At 47.7% G+C, this 13,446-nt stretch overlaps 1 protein-coding gene across 1 annotated transcript in view; it reads right to left on the bottom strand.

Moving 5' to 3' along the window:
- slc7a10a (solute carrier family 7 member 10a) overlaps window positions 1-12,701 on the bottom strand; it is an 80,287-nt gene extending 67,586 nt beyond the window's left edge. The window contains exon 1 of the mRNA XM_071400393.1: window positions 12,504-12,701. Within this exon, the coding sequence (XP_071256494.1) occupies window positions 12,504-12,663 (160 nt within the window). The 5' untranslated portion in view covers window positions 12,664-12,701. The remainder of the gene's footprint in view (window positions 1-12,503) is intronic.
- Between the last annotated feature and the right edge of the window lie 745 nt (window positions 12,702-13,446).

Genomic DNA, 13,446 nt, shown 5'->3' with positions numbered 1-13,446 from the left:
TATTAGGAGCACTGGGACACTGTCCTTAATACATGGTGCTACTGTATTAGGAGCACTGGGACACTGTCCTTAATGCATGGTGCTACTGTACTAGGAGCACTGGGACACTGGGACACTGTCCTTAATGCATGGTGCTACTGTATTAGGAGCACTGGGACACTGTCCTTAATGCATGGTGCTACTGTATTAGGAGCACTGTGACACTGTCCTTAATGCATGGTGCTACTGTATTAGGAGCACTGAGACACTGTCCTTAATGCATGGTGCTACTGTATTAGGAGCACTGAGACACTGTCCTTAATGCATGGTGCTACTGTACTAGGAGCACTGAGACACTGTCCTTAATGCATGGTGCTACTGTATTAGGAGCACTGGGACACTGTCCTTAATGTATGGTGCTACTGTATTAGGAGCACTGAGACACTGTCCTTAATGCATGGTGCTACTGTATTAGGAGCACTGGGACACTGTCCTTAATGTATGGTGCTACTGTATTAGGAGCACTGAGACACTGTCCTTAATGTATGGTGCTACTGTATTAGGAGTACTGGGACACTGTCCTTAATGCATGGTGCTACTGTATTAGGAGCACTGGGACACTGTCCTTAATGCATGGTGCTACTGTACTAGGAGCACTAGGACACTGTCCTTAATGCATGGTGCTACTGTATTAGGAGCACTGGGACACTGTCCTTAATGCATGGTGCTACTGTACTAGGAGCACTAGGACACTGTCCTTAATACATGGTGCTACTGTATTAGGAGCACTGGGACACTGTCCTTAATGCATGGTGCTACTGTATTAGGAGCACTGGGACACTGTCCTTAATGCATGGTGCTACTGTATTAGGAGCACTGGGACACTGTCCTTAATGCATGGTGCTACTGTATTAGGAGCACTGGGACACTGTCCTTAATGCATGGTGCTACTGTATTAGGAGCACTGAGACACTGTCCTTAATGCATGGTGCTACTGTATTAGGAGCACTGGGACACTGTCCTTAATGCATGGTGCTACTGTATTAGGAGCACTGGGACACTGTCCTTAATGCATGGTGCTACTGTATTAGGAGCACTGAGACACTGTCCTTAATGCATGGTGCTACTGTATTAGGAGCACTGAGACACTGTCCTTAATGCATGGTGCTACTGTATTAGGAGCACTGGGACACTGTCCTTAATGCATGGTGCTACTGTATTAGGAGCACTGGGACACTGTCCTTAATGCATGGTGCTACTGTATTAGGAGCACTGGGACACTGTCCTTAATGCATGGTGCTACTGTATTAGGAGCACTGGGACACTGTCCTTAATGCATGGTGCTACTGTATTAGGAGCACTGAGACACTGTCCTTAATGCATGGTGCTACTGTATTAGGAGCACTGAGACACTGTCCTTAATGCATGGTGCTACTGTATTAGGAGCACTGAGACACTGTCCTTAATGCATGGTGCTACTGTATTAGGAGCACTGGGACACTGTCCTTAATGCATGGTGCTACTGTACTAGGAGCACTGGGACACTGTCCTTAATGCATGGTGCTACTGTATTAGGAGCACTGGGACACTGTCCTTAATGCATGGTGCTACTGTATTAGGAGCACTGGGACACTGTCCTTAATGCATGGTGCTACTGTATTAGGAGCACTGAGACACTGTCCTTAATGCATGGTGCTACTGTATTAGGAGCACTAGGAGCACTGGGACACTGTCCTTAATGCATGGTGCTACTGTATTAGGAGCACTGGGACACTACCCATAATGCATGGTGCTACTGTATTAGGAGCACTAGGAGCACTGGGACACTGTCCTTAATGCATGGTGCTACTGTATTAGGAGCACTGGGACACTACCCATAATGCATGGTGCTACTGTATTAGGAGCACTGGGACACTACCCATAATACATAGTGCTACTGTATTAGGAGCACTGAGACACTGTCCTTAATGCATGGTGCTACTGTATTAGGAGCACTGAGACACTGTCCTTAATGCATGGTGCTACTGTATTAGGAGCACTAGGAGCACTGGGACACTGTCCTTAATGCATGGTGCTACTGTATTAGGAGCACTGGGACACTACCCATAATGCATGGTGCTACTGTATTAGGAGCACTGAGATACTACCCATAATGCACTTGACCTTGTCCAAAAGATATCCTTCCCAGATAATGTAACGATAAAAAATAAACCGCTCCCAATATTGGCTTAGTAAATACCCTCCAGCCAGTCAACACCAGCCACGTGATTAGCTGAGGTAAAGTGGAATAAGTAGCGAGGGTGGAACAGAGGACAGGATTATATAGTTGACCAGAACGTGGCATAAATCCACTACTCAGAAATAGGGTTCAACATACCAGTTTCACAATACTCAGAAGTACCTTGGCAAGCAGACAAAACATGAACTGTGACAAGCCCTACTCTGAATTAAAGGAGTTAACCAGTCTGTCACACAGTGGGATGTAGGGTGTTCTGTAGTGGGGTGGGGGGAGGTTCTGTAGTGGGGTGGGGGGAGGTTCTGTAGTGGGGGAGGGAGGGGGGTTCTGTAGTGGGGGAGTGAGGGTGGTTCTGTAGTGGAGTGGGGTGTTCTGTAGTGGGGGAGGGTGTTCTGTAGTGGGGGAGGGGTTCTGTAGTGGGGGAGGGTGTTCTGTAGTGGGGGAGGGTGTTCTGTAGTGGGGGAGGGTGTTCTGTAGTTGGGGAGGGTGTTCTGTAGTGGGGGAGGGTGTTCTGTAGTGGGGGAGGGGTTCTGTAGTGGGGGAGGGGGGGTTCTGTAGTGGGGGAGGGGGGGGTGGTCCTGTAGAGGGGGGGGGGGGTTCTGGTGGGGGGAGGGGGGGTTCTGTACTGAGGGGAGGTGTTCTGTAGTGGGGGAGGGGAGGGGGGGTTCTGTAGTGGGGATGGAGGGGGGGTTCTGTAGTGGGGAGGGGGGGGGGGGGTTCTGTAGTGGAGAGGTTATGTAGTGGGGATGGAGGGGGGGTTCTGTAGTGGGGGAGGGGTGGGTTCTGTGGTGGGGGAGGGGTGAGGGGTTCTGTAGTGGGGAGGGGAGGGGGGGTTCTGTAGTGGGGGAGGGGAGGGGGGGTTCTGTAGTGGGGGAGGGGAGGGGGGGTTCTGTAGTGGGGGGGGGGTCTGTAGTGGGGGGGGGGGGGGGTTCTGTAGGGGGGGGGGGGGTTCTGTAGTTGGGGAGGGGGGAGGTGTTCTGTAGTGGGGAGGGGGTTCTGTAGTGGGGGAGGGGAGGGGGGGTTCTGTAGTGGGGGGGTGTTCTGTAGTTGGGGAGGGGGGTGGTTCTGTAGTGGGGGGGGGGGGGTCTGTAGTGGGGAGGGGAGGGGGGGTTCATTCATCTTGATGGTTGTAAAGTCGTCTCAAATAAAACTGTGAAGGACCTCGGCGTTACTCTTGACCCATCCGGCGCCGAAACGAGATGGCCGCCTCGCTTCGCGTTCCTTGGAAAATATGCAGTATTTTGTTTTTTTATGTGTTATTTCTTACATCGGTACCCCAGGTAATCTTAGGTTTCATTACATACAGTCGGGAGGAACTACTGAATATACGATTAACGTCAACTCATCATCGTTCCTACCAGGAATATGACTTTCCCGAAACGGATCCAGTGTTTTGCCTTCCACCCAATACAATGGATCTGATCCCAGCCGGCGACCCTGTGCGACGCCGTAAAAGGGGCAAACGAGGCGGTCTCCTGGCCAGGCTTCGGAGACGGGCACATCGCGCTCCACTCCCTAGCATACTACTCGCCAATGTCCAGTCTCTTGACAATAAGGTTGATGAAATCCGAGCACGGGTAGCATTCCAGAGAGACATCAGGGATTGCAACGTGCTCTGCTTCACGGAAACATGGCTAACTCAAGAGACGCTAACGGAGTCGGTGCAGCCAACTGGTTTCTTCATGCATCGCGCCGACAGAAACAAACATCTTTCTGGTAAGAAGAGGGGCGGGGGGGTATGCCTTATGATTAACGAGACGTGGTGTGATCATCATAACAACACACAGGAACTCAAGTCATTCTGTTCACCTGATCTAGAACTCCTCACAATAAAATGTCGACCGCATTATCTACCAAGGGAATTCTCTTCAATCATAATCACAGCCGTATATATTCCCCCCCAAGCAGACACATCGATGGCCCTGAACGAACTTTATCTGACTCTTTGTAAACTGGAAACCACACACCCTGAGGCTGCATTCATCGTAGCTGGGGATTTTAACAAGGCTAATCTAAAAACAAAACTCCCTAAATTCTATCAGCATATCGATTGTGCTACCAGGGCTGGAAAAACCCTAGATCATTGTTATACTAATTTCCGCGACGCATATAAGGCCCTCCCCCGCCCCCCTTTCGGAAAAGCTGACCACGACTCCATTTTGTTGATTCCAGCCTACAAACAGAAACTAAAACAACAAGCTCCCGCGCTCAGGTCTGTTCAACGCTGGTCCGACCAATCTGATTCCACTCTTCAAGACTGCTTCGATCACGCGGATTGGAATATGTTCCGCATTGCGTCCAACAACAATATGGACGAATATGCTGATTCGGTGAGCGAGTTCATTAGGAAGTGCATTGACGATGTCGTACCCACAGCAACGATTAAAACATTCCCAAACCAGAAACCGTGGATTGACGGCAGCATTCGCGTGAAACTGAAAGCGCGAACCACTGCTTTTAACCAGGGCAAGGTGACCGGAAGCATGACCGAATACAAACAGTGTAGCTATTCTCTCCGCAAGGCAATCAAACAGGCTAAGTCCCAGTACAGAGACAAAATCGAGTCGCAATTCAACAGCTCAGACACAAGAGGTATGTGGCAGGGTCTACAGTCAATCACGGATTACAAAAAGAAAACCAGCCCCGTCGCGGACCAGGATGTCTTGCTCCCAGACAGGCTAAACAACTTTTTTGCCCGCTTTGAGGACAATACAGTGCCACTGACACGGCCCCCTACCAAAACCTGCGGGCTCTCCTTCACTGCAGCCGAGGTGAGTAAAACATTTAAACGTGTTAACCCTCGCAAGGCTGCAGGCCCAGACGGCATTCCCAGCCGCGTCCTCAGAGCATGCGCAGACCAGCTGGCTGGTGTGTTTACGGACATATTCAATCAATCCTTATCCCAGTCTGCTGTTCCCACATGCTTCAAGAGGGCCACCATTGTTCCTGTTCCCAAGAAAGCTAAGGTAACTGAGCTAAACGACTACCGCCCCGTAGCACTCACTTCCGTCATCATGAAGTGCTTTGAGAGACTAGTCAAGGACCATATCACCTCCACCCTACCGGACACCCTAGACCCACTCCAATTTGCTTACCGACCCAATAGGTCCACAGACGACGCAATCGCAACCACACTGCACACTGCCCTAACCCATCTGGACAAGAGGAATACCCATGTGAGAATGCTGTTCATCGATTACAGCTCAGCATTTAACACCATAGTACCCTCCAAACTCGTCATCAAGCTCGAGACCCTGGGTCTCGACCCCGCCCTGTGCAACTGGGTCCTGGACTTCCTGACGGGCCGCCCCCAGGTGGTGAGGGTAGGTAACAACATCTCCACCCCGCTGATCCTCAACACTGGGGCCCCACAAGGGTGCGTTCTGAGCCCTCTCCTGTACTCCCTGTTCACCCACGACTGCGTGGCCATGCACGCCTCCAACTCAATCATCAAGTTTGCGGATGACACTACAGTGGTAGGCTTGATTACCAACAACGACGAGACGGCCTACAGGGAGGAGGTGAGGGCCCTCGGAGTGTGGTGTCAGGAAAATAACCTCACACTCAACGTCAACAAAACAAAGGAGATGATTGTGGACTTCAGGAAACAGCAGAGGGAGCACCCCCCTATCCACATCGACGGGTCAGTAGTGGAGAAGGTGGAAAGTTTTAAGTTCCTCGGTGTACACATCACGGACAAACTGAATTGGTCCACCCACACAGACAGCGTCGTGAAGAAGGCGCAGCAGCGCCTCTTCAACCTCAGGAGGCTGAAGAAATTCGGCTTGTCACCAAAAGCACTCACAAACTTCTACAGATGCACAATCGAGAGCATCCTGTCGGGCTGTATCACCGCCTGGTACGGCAACTGCTCCGCCCACAACCGTAAGGCTCTCCAGAGGGTAGTGAGGTCTGCAGAACGCATCACCGGGGGCAAACTACCTGCCCTCCAGGACACCTACACCACCCGATGTCACAGGAAGGCCATAAAGATCATCAAGGACAACAACCACCCAAGCCACTGCCTGTTCACCCCGCTATCATCCAGAAGGCGAGGTCAGTACAGGTGCATCAAAGCAGGGACCGAGAGACTGAAAAACAGCTTCTATCTCAAGGCCATCAGACTGTTAAACAGCCACCACTAACATTTAGCGGCCGCTGCCAACATACTGACTCAACTCCAGCCACTTTAAAAATGGGAATTGATGGAAATTATGTAAAAATGTACCACTAGCCACTTTAAACAATGCCACTTAATATAATGTTTACATACCCTACATTACCCATCTCATATGTATATACTGTACTCTATATCATCTACTGCATCTTGCCATCTTTATGTAATACATGTACCACTAGCCACTTTAAACTATGCCACTTTATGTTTACATACCCTACAGTACTCATCTCATATGTATATACCGTACTCTATACCATCTACTGCATCTTGCCTATGCCTTTCTGTACCACCACTCATTCATATATCTTTATGTACATATTCTTTATCCCTTTACACTTGTGTGTGTATAAGGTAGTAGTTGTGGAATTGTTAGGTTAGATTACTTGTTGGTTATTACTGCATTGTCGGAACTAGAAGCACAAGCATTTCGCTACACTCGCATTAACATCTGCTAACCATGTGTATGTGACTAATACAATTTGATTTGATTTGATTTGATTTGACCCTGATCTCTCTTTTGACGAACACATCAAGACTGTTTCAAGGACAGCTTTTTTCCATCTACGTAACATTGCAAAAATCAGAAATTTTCTGTCCAAAAATGATGCAGAAAAATTAATCCATGCATTTGTTACTTCTAGGTTAGACTACTGCAATGCTCTACTTTCCGGCTACCCGGATAAAGCACTAAATAAACTTCAGTTAGTGCTAAATACGGCTGCTAGAATCCTGACTAGAACCAAGAAATTTGATCACATTACTCCAGTGCTAGCTTCCCTACACTGGCTTCCTGTTAAGGCAAGGGCTGATTTCAAGGTTTTACTGTTAACCTATAAAGCGTTACATGGGCTTGCTCCTACCTATCTTTCCGAGTTGGTCCTGCCGTACATACCAATACGTACGCTACGGTCACAAGACGCAGGCCTCCTAATTGTCCCTAGAATTTCTAAGCAAACAGCGGGAGGCAGGGCTTTCTCCTATAGATCTCCATTTTTATGGAACAGTCTGCCTACCCATGTGAGAGACGCAGACTCGGTCTCAACCTTTAAGTCTTTACTGAAGACTTATCTCTTCAGTAGGTCATATGGTTGAGTGTAGTCTGGCCCAGGAGTGTGAAGGTGAACGGAAAGGCTCTGGAGCAACGAACCGCCCTTGCTGTCTCTGCCAGGCCGGTTCCCCTCTCTCCACTGGGATTCTCTGCCTCTAACCCTGTTACAGGGGCTGAGTCACTGGCTTGCTGGTGCTCTTTCATGCCGTCCCTAGGAGGGGTGCGTCACTTGAGTGGGTTGAGTTACTGACGTGATCTTCCTGTCTGGGTTGGCGCCCCCCCTTGGTTTGTGCTGTGGTGGAGACCTTTGTGGGTTATACTCGGCCTTGTCTCCGGATTGTAATGTTGGTGGTTGAGGATTTCCCTCTAGTGGTGCGGGGGCTGTGCTTTGGCAAAGTGGGTGGGGTTATATCCTTCCTGTTTGGCCCTGTCCGGGGGTTTCTTCGGATGGGGCCACAGTGTCTCCTGACCGCTCCTGTCTCAGCCTCCAGTATTTATGCTGCAGTAGTTTATGTGTCGGGGGGCTAGGGTCAGTTGGTTACCTGGAGTACTTCTCCTGTCTTATCCAGTGTCCTGTGTGAATTTAAGTATGCTCTCTCTAATTCTTTCGTTCTCTCTTTCTCTCTGAGAACCTGAGCCCTAGGACCATATGTCAGGACTACCGGGCATGATGACACCTTGCTGTCCCCAGTCCGCCTGGCCTTGCTGCTATTCCAGTTTCAACTGTTCTGCCTGCGGTTACGGAACCCCTACCTGTCCCAGACCTGCTGTTTTCAACTCTTAATGATCGGCTATGAAAAGCCAACTGAGATTTATTCCTGATTATTATTTGACCATGCTTGTCATTTATGAACATTTTGAAAATCTTGGCGCTCTCTAATTTTCTCCTTCTCTCTTTCTTTCTCTCGGAGGACCTGAGCCCTAGGACCATACGTCGGGACTACCGGCCGTGGTGACTCCTTGCTGTCCCCAGTCCGCCTGGCCTTGCTGCTATTCCAGTTTCAACTGTTCTGCCTGCGGTTATGGAACCCCTACCTGTCCCAGACCTGCTGTTTTCAACTCTTAATGATCGGCTATGAAAAGCCAACTGAGATTTATTCCTGATTATTATTTGACCATGCTTGTCATTTATGAACATTTTGAAAATCTTGGCTCTCTCTAATTTTCTCCTTCTCTCTTTCTTTCTCTCGGAGGACCTGGGCCCTAGGACCATGCGTCGGGACTGCCGCCCGTGGTGACTCCTTGCTGTCCCCAGTCCGCCTGGCCTTGCTGCTATTCCAGTTTCAGCTGTTCTGCCTGCGGTTATGGAACCGCCACCTGTCCCAGACCTGTTGTTTTTCAACTCTTGATGATCGGCTATGAAAAGCAAACTGAAAATTATTCATGATTATTATTTGACCATGCTTGTCACTTATGAACATTTTTGAACATCTTGGCATAGTTCTGTTATAATCTCCACCCGGCACAGCCAGAAGAGGACTGGCCACCCCTCATAGCCTGGTTCCTCTCTAGGTTTCTTCCTAGGTTTTGGCCTTTCTAGGGAGTTTTTCCTAGCCACCGTGCTTCTACACCTGCATTACTAGCTGTTTGGGGTTTTAGGCTGGGTGTCTGTACAGCACTTCGAGATATTAGCTGATGTACGAAGGGCTATATAAAATAAAATTGAATTGAATAGTGGGGGGGGGGTCTGTAGTGGGGAGGGGAGGGGGGGTTCTGTAGTGGGGAGGGGGGGGGGGGGTTCTGTAGTTGGGGAGGGGGGTGGTTCTGTAGTGGGGGGGGGGGGGGGGTCTGTAGTGGGGAGGATAGGGGGGGTTCTGTAGTGGGGAGGATAGGGGGGGGTTCTGTAGCGGGGAGGGGTGGTTCTGTAGTAGGGGAGGTGTTGGTTCTGTAGTGGGGGATGGGGGGTGGTTCTGTAGTGGGGAGGGAGGTGGGGGGACATGACATCCACCAGACAGACCATATCCATGACACAAGCAGCATTATCTTGGCAAAGGAGAAATGCACACTAACAGCGACATGACTAACAGGGATGTAACTAACAGGGATGTAACTAACAGGGATGTAACTAAGAGGGATGTAACTAACAGGGATGTAACTAACAGGGATGTAACTAACAGGGATGTAACTAAGAGGGATGTGACTAAGAGGGATGTGACTAACAGGAATGTAACTAACAGGAATGTAACTAACAGGAATGTAACTAACAGGGATGTAACTAACAGGGATGTAACTAACAGGAATGTAACTAACAGGAATGTAACTAACATGAATGTAACTAACAGGGACGTAACTAAAAGGGACGTAACTAAAAGGGACGTAACTAGCAGGGACGTAACTAGCAGGGACGTGACTAACAGGGATGTAACTAACAGGGATATAACTTACAGGAATGTAACTAACACTAACAGGGATGTAACTAACAGGGATGTAACTAACAGGAATCTAACTAACAGGAATGTAACTAACACTAACAGGGATGTAACTAACAGGGATGTAACTAACAGGAATGTAACTGACAGGAATGTAACTAACAGGAATGTAACTAACAGGAATGTAACTAACAGGGATGTAACTAATACCAACAGGGATGTAACTAACAGGGATGTAACTAACAGGAATCTAACTAACAGGAATGTAACTAACACTAACAGGGATGTAACTAACAGGGATGTAACTAACAGGAATGTAACTAACAGGAATCTAACTAACAGGAATGTAACTAACACTAACAGGGACGTAACTAACAAGGACATAACTAACAGGGATGTAACTAACAGGAATGTAACTAACAGGGATGTAACTAACACTAACAGGGATGTAACTAACAGGGATGTAACTAACAGGAATGTAACTAACAGGAATGTAACTAACAGGAATGTAACTAACAGGGATGTAGCTAACAGGAATGTAACTAACAGGAATGTAACTAACAGGGATGTAGCAAACAGGAATGTAACTAACAGGGATGTAACTAACAGGAATGTGACTAACAGGAATGTGACTAACAGGAATGTGACTAACAGGAACGTGACTAACAGGGACGTGACCAACAGGGACGTGACTAACAGGGACGTGACTAACAGGGACGTAACTAACAGGGACGTGACCAACAGGGACGTAACCAGCAAGGACGTGACCAAGAGGGACGTGACCAACAGGGACGTGACCAACAGGGACGTGACCAACAGGGGGAGAGGGGAGGGCGAAGACTTTACGTTCCAACAAGACAATGAACCCAAGCATACAGCCAAAGCATCGCAGGAATGGCTTCGGAACAACAATGTGAAAGTGAGTGGCCTTGCCAAAGCCCCAGACTTGAATCCCATTGAAAATCCATGGAAAGACTTGAAGATTGCTGTTCACCACCACTCCCCATTTAACTTAACAGAGCTTGAGAAAATCTGCAAAGAAACATTAGAGAAAATCCCCAAATCTAGATGTGCAAAGTTGATACAGACAACCAAGATGACTCACAGCTGATAGAGATACCCAAGATGACTCACAGCTGATAGAGATACCCAAGATGACTCACAGCTGATAGAGATACCCAAGATGACTCACAGCTGATCGAGATACCCAAGATGACTCACAGCTGATAGAGATACCCAAGATGACTCACAGCTGATAGAGATACCCAAGATGACTCACAGCTGATAGAGATACCCAAGATGACTCACAGCTGATAGAGATACCCAAGATGACTCACAGCTGATAGAGATACCCAAGATGACTCACAGCTGATAGAGATACCCAAGATGACTCACAGCTGATAGAGATACCCAAGATGACTCACAGCTGATAGAGATACCCAAGATGACTCACAGCTGATAGAGATACCCAAGATGACTCACAGCTGATAGAGATACCCAAGATGACTCACAGCTGATACAGACAACCAAGATGACTCACAGCTGATACAGACAACCAAGATGACTCACAGCTGATAGAGATACCCAAGATGACTCACAGCTGATAGAGATACCCAAGATGACTCACAGCTGATAGAGATACCCAAGATGACTCACAGCTGATAGAGATACCCAAGATGACTCAAAGCAGTAATTGCCGCCAAAGATGCTTCTACAAAGTATTGACTCAGGGGTGTGAATACTTATATAAAATGTAGATATTTCTGTATTTCATTTTCAATACATTTGAGAAAATGTCATTATGGGGGTATTGTGTGTAGATGGGTGAGAAAAATAAATATATTCAATCAATTTTAAATTCAGGCTGTAACAACAAAGTAGATAAGTGGAATAATGTGTTCAATGATAAATACAATGTCTAAAGTGTGGAATAATACGTGTTCAATAATACACCTAAATATGATAGTTGATCAACAATGACCTTTAACGTGATCAGAGAACATCTAGGTTTTCTCCGCCAAACAGCTAAATTGAACACGGTCCATTCCCTAAGTAGGTATCTCTCCAGATCAGGTGACCATTCATAAAGTCCACCAGCGTGTTATACAGTACGCTGCCTGGTGGAGTTGGCCATGCACCACATTGAGATCAGCGGAGAGATATCCAGCCACGTAAGCATTGTGTCTGTAACAGTAGAGTAGAACCCTTGAAGTCCCGTACTTACACTTCTCATATGATGCAACATCGTCGGGACGTTTCCCTTACGTCGACCAGAACCTGTAGCCTATTCAGAGATACTCTGATATTCAGAAGCAGTTAACGTTTACCATTCAAGCTAAAGCCTCAATGGTAACGATTAGACTTCATCAACCCACTAAATGTGTCTGTGCGTAAAAGTTACGCCACACAGCTAGTTGTTTTCTTTCACACAGCTAGTTGTATCTGTCTGTAATAGCGTAGACTAAATAACGGGATATCAACGCCATAACTTGAACCAAATCCGCGTGTCTGAAATGAAGCGGAAGAACAGAAACCAGATAAGAAGGGTCCGTACTACTCTCCTTTAATCGTCAATTGACCGTCAGCCAGTCAACCACATTTCCACAACCTCGCTGTCTCTTTCAAAAGCCACCGTGTTCACACCACAAAAAGTAGACTATGATAAACGCTGTTTTATTTATTTTTTCTCACCAATAATAATGGCACATGCGCTGAGAAGTCCGATTTCTTTTTTAAGCGTGACTCTATCTGACGGCGAGTCACTGTGATGTTTTCCATTGAGTTCCATCATGGGCTGTTGCGCCTGGTCCGTCTCAGCGCAGCTCTGCCGACTCCTCTCTGTCCCATCCATGTCTGAGGCGCAACTATAAAGAACTGCCTCACTCAGTTCCTTCGCCTGAGCTCATATACAGGATGGATGCACGCCAAGGTCGGTGGACATCACACGCATGCGCGGCGGTAGGACAGTGCGCTTGATTCAAATAGCATGCAAATTGGTTAGTGGTGTAAAATACTTTAAAGTACTAAAGTATATTTTTTTTGGGGGGGGGTATATGTACTTTACTATTTAGTTATTTTGACTACTTTCACTTCACTACATTCCTAGAGAAAATTATGTATTTTTTACTCCATATATTTTCCCTGACACCCAAAAGTAGTAGTTGTATTTTGAATGCTGAGCAGGACAGGAAAATGGTCCAATTCACACCCTTATCAAGAGAACATCCCTGGTCATCCCTACTGCCTCTGATCTGGAGGACTCACTAAACAGAGAACATCCCTGGTCATCCCTACTGCCTCTGATCTGGAGGACTCACTAAACAGAGAACATCCCTGGTCATCCCTACTGCCTCTGATCTGGAGGACTCACTAAACAGAGAACATCCCTGGTCATCCCCACTGCCTCTGATCTGGAGGACTCACTAAACAGAGACATCCCTGGTCAACCCTACTGCCTCTGATCTGGAGGACTCACTAAACAGAGAACTTCCCTGGTCATCCCTACTGCCTCTGATCTGGAGGACTCACTAAACAGAGACATCCCTGGTCATCCCTACTGCCTCTGATCTGGAGGACTCACTAAACAGAGAACTTCCCTGGTCATCCCTACTGCCTCTGATCTGGAGGACTCACT

Source organism: Salvelinus alpinus, chromosome 5 (genome assembly GCF_045679555.1).
Source record: "Salvelinus alpinus chromosome 5, SLU_Salpinus.1, whole genome shotgun sequence".
In the NCBI taxonomy this organism is placed as follows: Eukaryota; Metazoa; Chordata; class Actinopteri; order Salmoniformes; family Salmonidae; genus Salvelinus; species Salvelinus alpinus.
The sequence above is the reverse complement of the archived record's forward strand: the minus strand, read 5'-3'. Positions and strand labels throughout refer to the sequence as shown.